The sequence below is a fragment of the Drosophila willistoni genome, unplaced genomic scaffold (genome assembly GCF_018902025.1).
Source record: "Drosophila willistoni isolate 14030-0811.24 unplaced genomic scaffold, UCI_dwil_1.1 Seg485, whole genome shotgun sequence".
In the NCBI taxonomy this organism is placed as follows: domain Eukaryota; kingdom Metazoa; phylum Arthropoda; class Insecta; order Diptera; family Drosophilidae; genus Drosophila; species Drosophila willistoni.
The window spans coordinates 178,135-191,948 of NW_025814416.1; the positions used below are offsets into that span (position 1 = coordinate 178,135).

Here is a 13,814-nt window from a genome sequence, read left to right on the forward strand (position 1 = left end):
GACGCCATTTTAAGTCGACTAGCCGCCACTTTGTGTCTTCTAGCCACAATTTTGCTGCCATTTTAGCCACCATTTTGAGTCTTTTATTCGCCATTTTGAGTCTTTTAGCCGAAATGTTGACTCTTCTAGCCACCATTTTGAGTCCATTAGCCATTTTGAGTCTTCTGTTCGCCATTTTGAGTCTTTTAGACGACATTTTTAGTCTTTCAGCCTCCATTTTAAGTCCATTAGCCGCCATTTTGAGTCCCCTTGCTTCTATTTTGTGTCTTCTATTCGCCATTTTGAGTCTTTCAGCCACCATATTTAGTGTAGTTTATCCATACCAAAAATCATTGAACACAAAGAGCTCAACTTGTAACACTCTGTTGCAAGTATAAACAATAAGATATGTACGCAATAAAACATAAGTGTGCACTTGAATATGTTTATGTGTACAGGTTGCGTACGGTATTTGAGGACAAAGTGATAGTAAAAATAAAAAGCCTATATTTCGAACAAAATTTAATGAATCTTCACGAAATTTTTACACAATATTTATTGGTTATATATCTATAAATTTATTCAATAAAATTTCCATTGGCTGCTATAACCTTCTCGAACCGGGACCTAAAACGATTGCAAGCCCGAATTTAATGATCCTTATTCATATTCACCATAACGGTATTAATTGCAGTCTTCAGAGAAGAAATAGTGTTATGAGGATGTTTATTGGTTTCACGCTCAACTACGCCCCATACGTAATAATCCAGAAGATTAAGGTCTGGGGAGCTAGGCGGCCATAAGTTCGGGGTGATGTGGTCATGGAAATTCTCGGCCATCCAATCTTGTGTTGCCATTGCCTTGTGTGATGGAGCATAGTATTGCTGAAAGATGTATGGACTATCCCCACAGACACTTTCAATCCAGGGTTTCACAACTGTCTCCAGGACCTCGATATAAGCAGCAGAATTCACTCGAAGTCCTTGAGAGAAAAAGTGTGGTGGCATCACATGTCCCTTGTTGCTCACAACACCTAAAACCATAACAGTGGCTGGAAACTTGGTGTGCATAACCACTGGTACCTCTGTAGGATTGGAACATAGCCACCTGTCATTTCTCCGGTTAATCTTCTGGTCTTGGTCAAAATTTTTTTCGTCAGAAAAAAACCATAACATCTCCGCCGCTTCAGGGTGTTTAATTTCGTTAAGAAGACGGTTTGAACGTATAACTCGCTGTTCTCGTGTTTTATCCGACATAAACTGTCCTCTTCGCATAACATAGGACTTATACCGGAGATCTTCATGAACAACTCGACGGATAAGACCGTCAGAAACATTAAGATCCTTTGCCAGGGCCCTTATTGACTTTGAAGGGTCCTCATCAATAATCGCTTGAACTTTTTGAACAAATTCTGCCGATCGGATGGTGTGAGAACGTTCCTCGTGCTTCTTGCGTTTTGAAACAGGCTCTGCGTTGCCCCCTGATGCTTCCAACTCACAGCGCACCTTATAAACGAACGAACGGGCGCACTTCAGAAAATTCGATATTTCTAAATCGGTGTGATTTGCATATAATGCGACAATAACTGCATGTCTCTTCATTTGTTAAGTTAAGTTGTAGTCCTCCATGTCTTATTTAAGAAAAATTTACTGTAAAAAAAGTGATTTCTGAAAGATATAGTAGCATACGTACATGTCCTCAAATACCGTACGCACCCTGTATACATAAATATATTCACATAAACATACTCACGTAAATATACAGCTGAGCATGTTCATATATGTATGTACATTTATGTATGCACATACATATATTCACATGAGCAGCAATGCACAGGCGTAACATGAGCTAGGGCCAAGCCAGCGTGTGAGCGCTGACCAAGCACTTTGATGCAAGCGCCCCAAATAATATGTATGTATGTATGTACTGACACTCTCCCTCTCTTTTGTAGCTGTCGCCTAAGTCGCAGCATGAGAATATAATAATAATATAATAATAATTTGAAATGTTCAAAATTTGTTTTCTGCAACTCAATTCATCAATATACAAACAAAACAATTTTACTCTATATTTACAATTATTTTACAATCACATATGTAAATTTCATAGCATACTCCGATTTTTATGAAAATGTTTCTTTTAGTTCTTCGTGAGCTATATGATATAGTGGTCCGATCCTGATGGTTTTCATACATTATTTTTCCCGGGTAATAAAAAATCCCGAAAAAAAATTTCAGCCCGATAGCTCTTAAGACGGCTGAGTAAAACGCAAACGCACAGACGGACGGACAGACGGACAGACGGACATGGCTATATCAACTCAGCTTCTCATGCTGATCAAGAATATATATACTTTATGGGGTTGGAAACGTCTTCTTCTGTGCGTTACAAACATCTGACCAATTTTATAATACCCTCTGCAAGGGTATAAAAATAGAGAGAAGAACACACACACACATACACACAAAAATATAAATTAACAATCAAAAAAAAAGGACAGTGCTGATGACTAGCACCGAACCGTCACATCCAGAGGACTTGGATTTCCTGACGGCTGTACCTACCGTACAAAGGGACGCACCCCTCCTCGAAGAGGTATTAGAGGTGTGTCCAAACGAGGGACCACGCCCACTCACGATAGCTGAGTACCGGGCTCGCCAAGTCAAGAAAAAAGAAGACCGCAAAAAGAAGTCAAGAGGAGGAAAGTACGCCAGACTAAGGCGCGAGAGGAAGCTCCTCCAGGACCTCCTCCACATAAAACTTGACGACAAGGACCGACAGCACTACACAGAGTGCTTAATGAAAAATACAGCCGAAATTCGCCAAAGAGCGAAGAAACGCAATGAGTAAATAATTCTCTTGCCCCTAATTTTAATTGAAATTTTATATAAATATTAAGAACAAACACGTACGAGTTTGCACTTGTTGCACAGTACAGTTACTAACCAACCATTGATAGGCTATTACTAAAAACATGCGTAGGCATAGATTTACTCAAAACATTGTTCAAGCTGTAAGCCTACGCATGTATACTCTTCTATCTTTCCACGTCTCTGGCTCACTGTGCAAGACACAATTGAGATAGTTTTTCTTTTAAAAAAAAAAAAAGATTTTTTTCAAGTTACATATAAACAAAAGAAAAACAAATGAATCCATAAAGATTTTTTTATTTTTCTCAATAATCGAAAACAGGTCTAAACGACCAAGAAACACAAAATTTTTTTTTCTCGCTAGAAAGATGGGTTCTCAAGAATCCAAAATATAGGGATATTGTTGTTAGCCACTCTAATATTAGTAGCTTTAAATCTAGCATTGAAATTATATGCAATGCATAATAAAATAATCAAGAAAAAATATCAGAGTAGAGCAGACGGCCTAAATACAGTATAAAAATGGGTCGAGTAGAACTTAAATATTTGAACAAATACGTTCCATTCTTAGACTTCCTCTTTAACAGAGGCGAAACCAATCCAAACCAGAGGGCCGGGGCTAACTTCGACCGCGTCAAAGTTTGTATACCTTTGCAACTTTTATGGTAACTCTTTCCTTACCTATAGCCATCAAAGTGGAAAAACGTTCAAGCTAAAAAGGCTAACATTTGCGAAAGAACGGCCTACAATCTTAGTATGGGAAATAACGAAGATATTGATCAAAGTCACTGTTTTCCACCGATCGTTCCTATGGAAACTATATGATAAAGTAACCCGATCTTTATCAAATTCAGCACAGTCATTAACAGATATATTAAACTAACAAATGTTTAATTTAAAAGCAATCGCGTCAAAAGTAAAGTTATTGACAAAAGTCACTGTTTTCGAAAGATCGTTCCTATGGGAGCTATATGATATAGTCACCCAATCTTGATCAAATTTGGCACAGTGTATGTGTAATTAATTCACCAATATGAAATTTCATGACAATGTCTCAAAAAATAACAAAGTTATTAAGAACAGTCACTGTTCGTGACTTTGCCATTTGTATGGGAGCTATATGGTATAGTGATCCGATCCGGCTGAATCCGAGATATACAACGCCTGCAGTATATACAAGCCTACATGCAAAATTTCAGCTCTGTAGCTTTTACGGTCTAGGAGGAGTTTGCGTTGATCCAGACGGACGGACAGACGGACGGACGGACGGACATGGCTATTTATATATATACTTTATATGGTCGGAAATGCTTCCTTCTATGCGTTGCACACTTCTGACCAAAATTAATATACCCTTTTTGCAAGGGTATAAATATAAGGAAATCAAATACTGGATTGTGTATAATAGAAAATTCAAATCAAGGATAGCTCACTTCATAGAAAGATCCATAGTAGAAGCATATAACCGCCTAAAGCGAAAAAATAGAATTTTACCCACCTGGGTACTATTTGATGAACCCATAGAAACAATCAATCTCTCAGGGAATTAAAAAAAAAAAAAAAAGAAGAGAGTGTAATTTTTTTTTAAACAAAATATGATTACTTGGGATGATATAATAAGAGAAGCTAGAATACATGCACAAGAATTAAATAAATCTTGTAAGTGCCTCTCGCAGAATAGGGAAACATCCCAAAGTACAATAGAAAAACACTCGAAAATAATAATAGAGAGCCTGAAAAATATCAGAGCAGTGTTAAGAGAACACTATAATAAACTATCTGCGGGACGAAAAACAGCCGCAAATGCATTCTATGATGACTGCAAACAAAAGGCAAAATCCGTATTGAAAAAATATAATATTGAATATAAACAAACAATTGATTTGGAAAGTCCAATATCACTGGAAGATAAAACCAAGTTAACGGCTGAAGAAGAGATGGATGAAGAAGAACCATCAGTGAGTTTAGATAACACAAAAAAAACTCTTAATAAACCAGCCAGAATTAAATGATCCCTATTCATATTCACCATAACGGTATTAATTGCAGTCTTCAGAGAAGAAATAGTGTTATGAGGATGTTTATTGGTTTCACGCTCAACTACGCCCCATACGTAATAATCCAGAAGATTAAGGTCTGGGGAGCTAGGCGGCCATAAGTTCGGGGTGATGTGGTCATGGAAATTCTCGGCCATCCAATCTTGTGTTGCCATTGCCTTGTGTGATGGAGCATAGTATTGCTGAAAGATGTATGGACTATCCCCACAGACACTTTCAATCCAGGGTTTCACAACTGTCTCCAGGACCTCGATATAAGCAGCAGAATTCACTCGAAGTCCTTGAGAGAAAAAGTGTGGTGGCATCACATGTCCCTTGTTGCTCACAACACCTAAAACCATAACAGTGGCTGGAAACTTGGTGTGCATAACCACTGGTACCTCTGTAGGATTGGAACATAGCCACCTGTCATTTCTCCGGTTAATCTTCTGGTCTTGGTCAAAATTTTTTTCGTCAGAAAAAAACCATAACATCTCCGCCGCTTCAGGGTGTTTAATTTCGTTAAGAAGACGGTTTGAACGTATAACTCGCTGTTCTCGTGTTTTATCCGACATAAACTGTCCTCTTCGCATAACATAGGACTTATACCGGAGATCTTCATGAACAACTCGACGGATAAGACCGTCAGAAACATTAAGATCCTTTGCCAGGGCCCTTATTGACTTTGAAGGGTCCTCATCAATAATCGCTTGAACTTTTTGAACAAATTCTGCCGATCGGATGGTGTGAGAACGTTCCTCGTGCTTCTTGCGTTTTGAAACAGGCTCTGCGTTGCCCCCTGATGCTTCCAACTCACAGCGCACCTTATAAACGAACGAACGGGCGCACTTCAGAAAATTCGATATTTCTAAATCGGTGTGATTTGCATATAATGCGACAATAACTGCATGTCTCTTCATTTGTTAAGTTAAGTTGTAGTCCTCCATGTCTTATTTAAGAAAAATTTACTGTAAAAAAAGTGATTTCTGAAAGATATAGTAGCATACGTACATGTCCTCAAATACCGTACGCACCCTGTATACATAAATATATTCACATAAACATACTCACGTAAATATACAGCTGAGCATGTTCATATATGTATGTACATTTATGTATGCACATACATATATTCACATGAGCAGCAATGCACAGGCGTAACATGAGCTAGGCCCAAGCCAGCGTGTGAGCGCTGACCAAGCACTTTGATGCAAGCGCCCCAAATAATATGTATGTATGTATGTACTGACACTCTCCCTCTCTTTTGTAGCTGTCGCCTAAGTCGCAGCATGAGAATATAATAATAATATAATAATAATTTGAAATGTTCAAAATTTGTTTTCTGCAACTCAATTCATCAATATACAAACAAAACAATTTTACTCTATATTTACAATTATTTTACAATCACATATGTAAATTTCATAGCATACTCCGATTTTTATGAAAATGTTTCTTTTAGTTCTTCGTGAGCTATATGATATAGTGGTCCGATCCTGATGGTTTTCATACATTATTTTTCCCGGGTAATAAAAAATCCCGAAAAAAAATTTCAGCCCGATAGCTCTTAAGACGGCTGAGTAAAACGCAAACGCACAGACGGACGGACAGACGGACAGACGGACATGGCTATATCAACTCAGCTTCTCATGCTGATCAAGAATATATATACTTTATGGGGTTGGAAACGTCTTCTTCTGTGCGTTACAAACATCTGACCAATTTTATAATACCCTCTGCAAGGGTATAAAAATAGAGAGAAGAACACACACACACATACACACAAAAATATAAATTAACAATCAAAAAAAAAGGACAGTGCTGATGACTAGCACCGAACCGTCACATCCAGAGGACTTGGATTTCCTGACGGCTGTACCTACCGTACAAAGGGACGCACCCCTCCTCGAAGAGGTATTAGAGGTGTGTCCAAACGAGGGACCACGCCCACTCACGATAGCTGAGTACCGGGCTCGCCAAGACAAGAAAAAAGAAGACCGCAAAAAGAAGTCAAGAGGAGGAAAGTACGCCAGACTAAGGCGCGAGAGGAAGCTCCTCCAGGACCTCCTCCACATAAAACTTGACGACAAGGACCGACAGCACTACACAGAGTGCTTAATGAAAAATACAGCCGAAATTCGCCAAAGAGCGAAGAAACGCAATGAGTAAATAATTCTCTTGCCCCTAATTTTAATTGAAATTTTATATAAATATTAAGAACAAACACGTACGAGTTTGCACTTGTTGCACAGTACAGTTACTAACCAACCATTGAAAGGCTATTACTAAAAACATGCGTAGGCATAGATTTACTCAAAACATTGTTCAAGCTGTAAGCCTACGCATGTATACTCTTCTATCTTTCCACGTCTCTGGCTCACTGTGCAAGACACAATTGAGATAGTTTTTCTTTTAAAAAAAAAAAAGATTTTTTTCAAGTTACATATAAATAAAAGAAAAACAAATGAATCCATAAAGATTTTTTTATTTTTCTCAATAATCGAAAACAGGTCTAAACGACCAAGAAAAACAAAATTTTTTTTTTTCTCGCTAGAAAGATGGGTTCTCAAGAATCCAAAATAGACAACCCAACGGCTAATGTCGTTAATAGCGTTAAAATAGTAGATCACAGGGAAAACTTAGAGTATATAGGGATATTGTTGTTAGCCACTCTAATATTAGTAGCTTTAAATCTAGCATTGAAATTATATGCAATGCATAATAAAATAATCAAGAAAAAATATCAGAGTAGAGCAGACGGCCTAAATACAGTATAAAAATGGGTCGAGTAGAACTTAAATATTTGAACAAATACGTTCCATTCTTAGACTTCCTCTTTAACAGAGGCGAAACCAATCCAAACCAGAGGGCCGGGGCTAACTTCGACCGCGTCAAAGTTTGTATACCTTTGCAACTTTTATGGTAACTCTGTCCTTACCTAAAGCCATCAAAGTGGAAAAACGTTCAAGCTAAAAAGGCTAACATTTGCGAAAGAACGGCCTACAATCTTAGTATGGGAAATAACGAAGATATTGATCAAAGTCACTGTTTTCCACCGATCGTTCCTATGGAAACTATATGATATAGTCACCCAATCTTGATCAAATTTGGCACAGTGTATGTGTAATTAATTCACCAATATGAAATTTCATGACAATGTCTCAAAAAATAACAAAGTTATTGAGAACAGTCACTGTTCGTGACTTTGCCATTTGTATGGGAGCTATATGGTATAGTGATCCGATCCGGCTGAATCCGAGATATACAACGCCTGCAGTATATACAAGCCTACATGCAAAATTTCAGCTCTGTAGCTTTTACGGTCTAGGAGGAGTTTGCGTTGATCCAGACGGACGGACAGACGGACGGACAGACGGACGGACGGACGGACATGGCTATTTATATATATACTTTATATGGTCGGAAATGCTTCCTTCTATGCGTTGCACACTTCTGACCAAAATTAATATACCCTTTTTGCAAGGGTATAAATATAAGGAAATCAAATACTGGATTGTGTATAATAGAAAATTCAAATCAAGGATAGCTCACTTCATAGAAAGATCCATAGTAGAAGCATATAACCGCCTAAAGCGAAAAAATAGAATTTTACCCACCTGGGTACTATTTGATGAACCCATAGAAACAATCAATCTCTCAGGGAATTAAAAAAAAAAAAAAAAAGAGAGTGTAATTTTTTTTTAAACAAAATATGATTACTTGGGATGATATAATAAGAGAAGCTAGAATACATGCACAAGAATTAAATAAATCTTGTAAGTGCCTCTCGCAGAATAGGGAAACATCCCAAAGTACAATAGAAAAACACTCGAAAATAATAATAGAGAGCCTGAAAAATATCAGAGCAGTGTTAAGAGAACACTATAATAAACTATCTGCGGGACGAAAAACAGCCGCAAATGCATTCTATGATGACTGCAAACAAAAGGCAAAATCCGTATTGAAAAAATATAATATTGAATATAAACAAACAATTGATTTGGAAAGTCCAATATCACTGGAAGATAAAACCAAGTTAACGGCTGAAGAAGAGATGGATGAAGAAGAACCATCAGTGAGTTTAGATAACACAAAAAAAACTCTTAATAAACCAGCCATTTCGCCAGGAAACGCAAAAATGACTCAAACAGTCACTGATTTTTTAAAGATGGCCTCAAACCTTATTCCACAGTTTGATGGCAGAAGATAAAATCTTCAGAGCTTCATGGACGCATTAAATTTGATAAATTCACTAAAAGGCGACCATGAGGAAGCAGCAGTGTGTCTGATAAAAACAAAACTAAAAGGTCACACAAGAAATTTGATAACCTCTGAACAAACAATAAGAGAGATTATCAACAGTATAGCATCAAACGTAAAAACGGAATTGGTAGCGTCAATAACAGCAAAAATTAAAAACCTACCCTACCTACCCAGAGAAACAAAACAGCAAGTCAGTATGCTCAAGAAATTGAAAAGCTTACTGAATCTCTGGAAGGTGCGTTCATACACGACGGCACAACTGTCGAACTAGCCAAAAAGTATACACTTTCAGTCGCTACAGAGGCAATAACAAAGAACTGCATAAACAACCCAGTACGTAACGTACTAAAAGCAGGTATTTTCCGCGACATGAACGAACTGACAACAAAGTTCGTAGACAGTAGTACAGCAGAAACAGGACAGTCGAACCCTGTCATGCACTACCGTCAATACAATAGAAATGGACAAAATAACTACCGAGGTAGAGGTAATTACCAAAATAACGGTTATAGGAATAATAATAATACCGGTGGATATCGTGGTAACTCACGAGGAAGAAATAATTCCAACCGTAACAGCTCGAACCGAGGTAATTCCAACCGAGGTAGAGTAAAGTAAAGTTTTCCTCGGAAAACCAATAGATCCCAATATTCAGAAGAAACTGTAAATGTATACGCTTTCAATCTTAGCCTAAGTATTTTCATCAAAGTTAAAAACGAAAATACAAACAACACATATACCTTCTTGTTAGATACAGGCGCAGACGTATTAATAATAAAAGAAAAAACATATCCTTTTGAACATATAGATACTTTAAACACAATTGAAATATCAGGAATTGGTGAAGGTTCAATTACTCTCAAACGTCTAACCCTTATAGAACTAAGACAAAATGAATTCATAATCCCACACAACTTCCATATAGTAGACGAAAGTTTTTCAATTTCATTTGATGGAATTTTAGGACTAGATTTCTTCAAAACATTCAATTGTCAATTAGATTTCAGTGAACCAAACGATTCACTATTATTAAGACCACATAATTTAAATTTTGCAATAAATATCCCAATATTACACACTTGTGACAGCAATACCACAATCCTCCCAGCGAGATCTGAAGTAATCCGGCAAATAAATATTCCAAATGAAAAATCAAATATCGTCATCTAAAATCAAGAGGTCGAAAATGGAATATTTATTGGAAATTCAATCTCCAGTCCGAACAAAACATTTGTCCGAATTTTAAACACAACAAAAACAGTAAATATTTTAAATTTAAAAACCATAAAATATGAATCATTAAAGAATTATGAAATTGTACAGACAACTGAGGACCCAAGAAGTCAATCAGTAATACAAAAACTGTAATAGGCTGTTTCGGTTGAATTGTTTATATATATGTATTTATTATAAGTAAGTGTGATCTATGATTTTTATCCTCGTTAGCACGACCGATTCGCAAGCTCGTTCAACCCAGACTGACTCGACGCTCTCTCGTACTTCGCTCTCATTTAGAGACGAGCATGTTCTCTCTCTGAGACATGAGAGAGAGGTACTACCGTCTTAAGTGAGCAAGCCTGCTACAATTCGGCCGTGCTGACAAAATAAGATCTCCTGATCTTGGGTGGTATACATTTTTTCATATCTTACGAGCTATACATTTTTTTTTTTGTTTATATTTTACAAACTATTACATACTTTTGTCTTTTATTTACATCTTATATTAATTATTAAAACAAAAGTTTATGATTACATTAAAGTCAACTATTTCAAGTTCTTAACCAGGGCTTAATATTTTGGCCACACCATACTCCCTGATAAGGGTTACGGGAAAGTTGAAATCCCTCAACATCTTTCAGTAAAAATATGTTGTTTTTCAGGACTTTATCTACTACATATGGTCCTTTGTTTTTTGGTATGAATTTTCGAGACATTCCCGTTGTACTGTCGAAATTTTTAACCATCACATAGTCCCCTATTTTATATTCTTTTTGCACTGTTCTTTTACTATTGTAATACCTTTCATTGTATGCTTGAGCTTTTTGCTGGTTTAATGCTGCATTCTTTCTTATCATTTCAAAGTTTATTTGATTTTCTGTATTTCTTAGCTCTTTAATCTCTTCTTTCAGTTCGTCTGTAACTACTCCTCTTTGTTCTATGCCAAATAACATTATACTGGGGTACTGTTTTATACTTCTGTGAATTGTATTATTTAAAGCATACTCTACGTTTTCGACAACCGTATCCCAGTAATTCCCCTTATCTGGATCTGTCAACTTTGCCAGCATAGGCCCTAGACTCCTGTTTATTCTTTCTACTTGCCCATTGGCCTGAGGGGAACCCGTTGCTATTTTAACGTGCTGCACCTTTTGTTGAACCAAAAAGGATTCGAATTCAGACGAAGTGAAACAACTCCCTCTGTCAGATATTATGCATTTCGGCATGCTATAACTTCTAAAATACGCTTTTAAAGCATCTATTGCTTCTTTTGTCTTTGTGGTTTTTGTTGTATATAGCCTAACGAATTTCGTAAAACCGTCTACTACTGCAAGTATGTGTTTTTTAGACCTTCCAGCTTCTATTGGTCCATAGTGATCAATATGGATTAACTCGAAAGGTTTATCGCCTTTTGGTATACTGTTCAGAAATCCTTCGCCTTTGCCGCATTTAGGTGAGAATGCTATGCATCTCAAACAATTTTCTATATGTCTCGTTGCTTTATCCTTAAAACTTGGGAACCAATAACTTTTGCCTATTGCGTCCAACATTTTGTCTCTACCTACATGGCCTAATTCGTCGTGGTATTTGTATAAAACGTGATTTTCCATTTCTTTTGGGACGTAGAACAATATTTTCTTGTCATTAAACTTTCGGTATAATACTCCGTTTCTCATTTCAAACAATTTGTGCTCTGATTTTTCTAGCATTTCCTTTATTTTTTTCAGCTCTAAATCTTTTGCTTGGCAAATAACTAGGTTGTGCTCGAAGCTATTCGGTTCTATTACCATGATATTGGTGCATCTGCTTAACGCGTCTACGTGCTGCATTTGCTTCCCTGATCTATGCGCTAACTCGTAGTCTTACTCTTGGAGTTCAAGGGCCCATCTCGCGATCCTAGGGTTTAATTCTATCTTATTTAGTGTAAGAGTCAGAGAATTGCAGTCAGTTAAAATTTTAAATTTCTATCCTTGGACATAAATCCTATATCTGCGCAGGGAGGTATAGTTTTTTATCCGCTTTCTTTTGTAATAAGACCGCCCCAAAACCTAATCCGCTTGCATCACAATGAAGCTCTGTGTCGTCTCTGGGGTCATATATCGCCAATACTGGTGCTTCCAATAGTATTTGCTTCAAGTTAAGAAAGCATTCTAATTCCTCTTTTCCGAATTGAAATTCTTTGTCTTTTTTCATCAAGTCGTACATAGGTTTAGCGATTATGGAAAAGTCTTTTATAAATCTTCTAAAGTAGGAGCACAAACCTAAGAAACTTTTCACTGCGTGTACATTGCCTGGCACTGGAAAGTTTTTTACTGCATCCAAACCTTTATCGTCAGCACATATTTTGTTTTCTGTAATTTTAAATCCCAGGTATTTTGCTCGGTTGTATTTGCACTGGCTATCATTATATCATCCATGTATGCTTCGATTGGAAAACATGTGATGCATTCTTGATACCCATTGGCATTCTTAGGAACTCGTATTGACCAAGCGGCGTGATGAAAGACGTGTATTTTACTGACTCTTTATCGACGAATACATGAAAATATCCATTTTTAAGATCTAATTTGGAAAAAACACGTTTGTTGACTAGTTTGTCTAATAGATCGTCGATCAATGGTAACGGATAGTTGTCCTTGATAATCATCTTGTTCAGTTTTCGGAAATCTATGCATAATCTGATGTCCCCTGTTTTCCTTTTCACTAACACTACTGGAGACGCATACTCCGAATCGCTTGGTCTGATAATTTCTTCTCTTATATATTCATCTAACAATTTCTGTAGTTTTTCCTTTTCAGAATATGATAACCGTCTTGGTGCGTAACTAAATGGTTTGCAATTTTCTAGGTTTTCAACATTCCGTTGTCGTGGCTTTGAGAAGTTACTAGCGCACTTTTTTCAAAAGAATCTAAATCTAATTTAAGATTACATGATGTCCAAAAATCGCTTCCAAAAATTACATCGCGACTTTTTCACAACGTAACATAGTAATTTTCCAAATGTAATGAGAGGACTTCCATTTAGCCCTTGATAAGATTGCTCGACAGAATAAAGATATGAATGATTAGGTAAATGTTTCCTCTTGATTAAGGAAACTGGACTCCCCGAATCTATGAGGCACGCTGCAATAAGGGAATTACTTGGCAAATCTACAAAATGTATAATGAATTCTCTTACGAAATTGTTGCTGCTCTGGTTCGTACGATCCACAGATGAAACAAGAGCCTGGTACACGGTCCGGCCTGTTGCAGTCCTTCACCAGGTGTCCTCTAATGTTACATCTACGACAGCGCATCTCTTGGAGCTTGTTTGCTCTGCCAGTTTCGTTTTCAACTTTAGTTGCGCGTCGAATGTCCTCTAGATGTATCTCAGCGAAAGCAGCTAACATCTGCTTAGGGTTGGCGAAACATTGGATCCTTGCTTGAGTGCGTAATCCCTTGTCAGGTA

The 13,814-nt window shown here is 37.1% G+C and overlaps 2 protein-coding genes across 3 annotated transcripts; both read right to left on the reverse strand.

Annotated features, from left to right (window-relative positions):
• Positions 1–530: 530 nt before the first annotated feature.
• Positions 531–1,794, reverse strand: LOC124461438. 2 transcript variants are annotated; one of them, XM_047012955.1, is made up of 2 exons: positions 1,672–1,794; positions 531–1,609 (listed from the first exon to the last, which is right to left on the reverse strand). In XM_047012955.1, the coding sequence occupies exon 2, from the start codon at positions 1,578–1,580 to the stop codon at positions 630–632; it is 951 nt and encodes a 316-aa protein (XP_046868911.1). In that variant the 5' UTR covers positions 1,581–1,609; positions 1,672–1,794; the 3' UTR covers positions 531–629. The 2 variants fall into 2 exon arrangements, with proteins under 2 accessions (XP_046868911.1, XP_046868912.1); XM_047012956.1 differs by having other exon boundaries at positions 531–1,628; positions 1,732–1,772.
• Positions 1,795–4,659: 2,865 nt separating this feature from the next.
• Positions 4,660–6,019, reverse strand: LOC124461443. Its single transcript, XM_047012964.1, has 3 exons — positions 5,897–6,019; positions 4,726–5,834; positions 4,660–4,668 (listed from the first exon to the last, which is right to left on the reverse strand). The coding sequence occupies exons 2-3, from the start codon at positions 5,803–5,805 to the stop codon at positions 4,660–4,662; spliced, it is 1,089 nt and encodes a 362-aa protein (XP_046868920.1). The 5' UTR covers positions 5,806–5,834; positions 5,897–6,019.
• Positions 6,020–13,814: the final 7,795 nt, after the last annotated feature.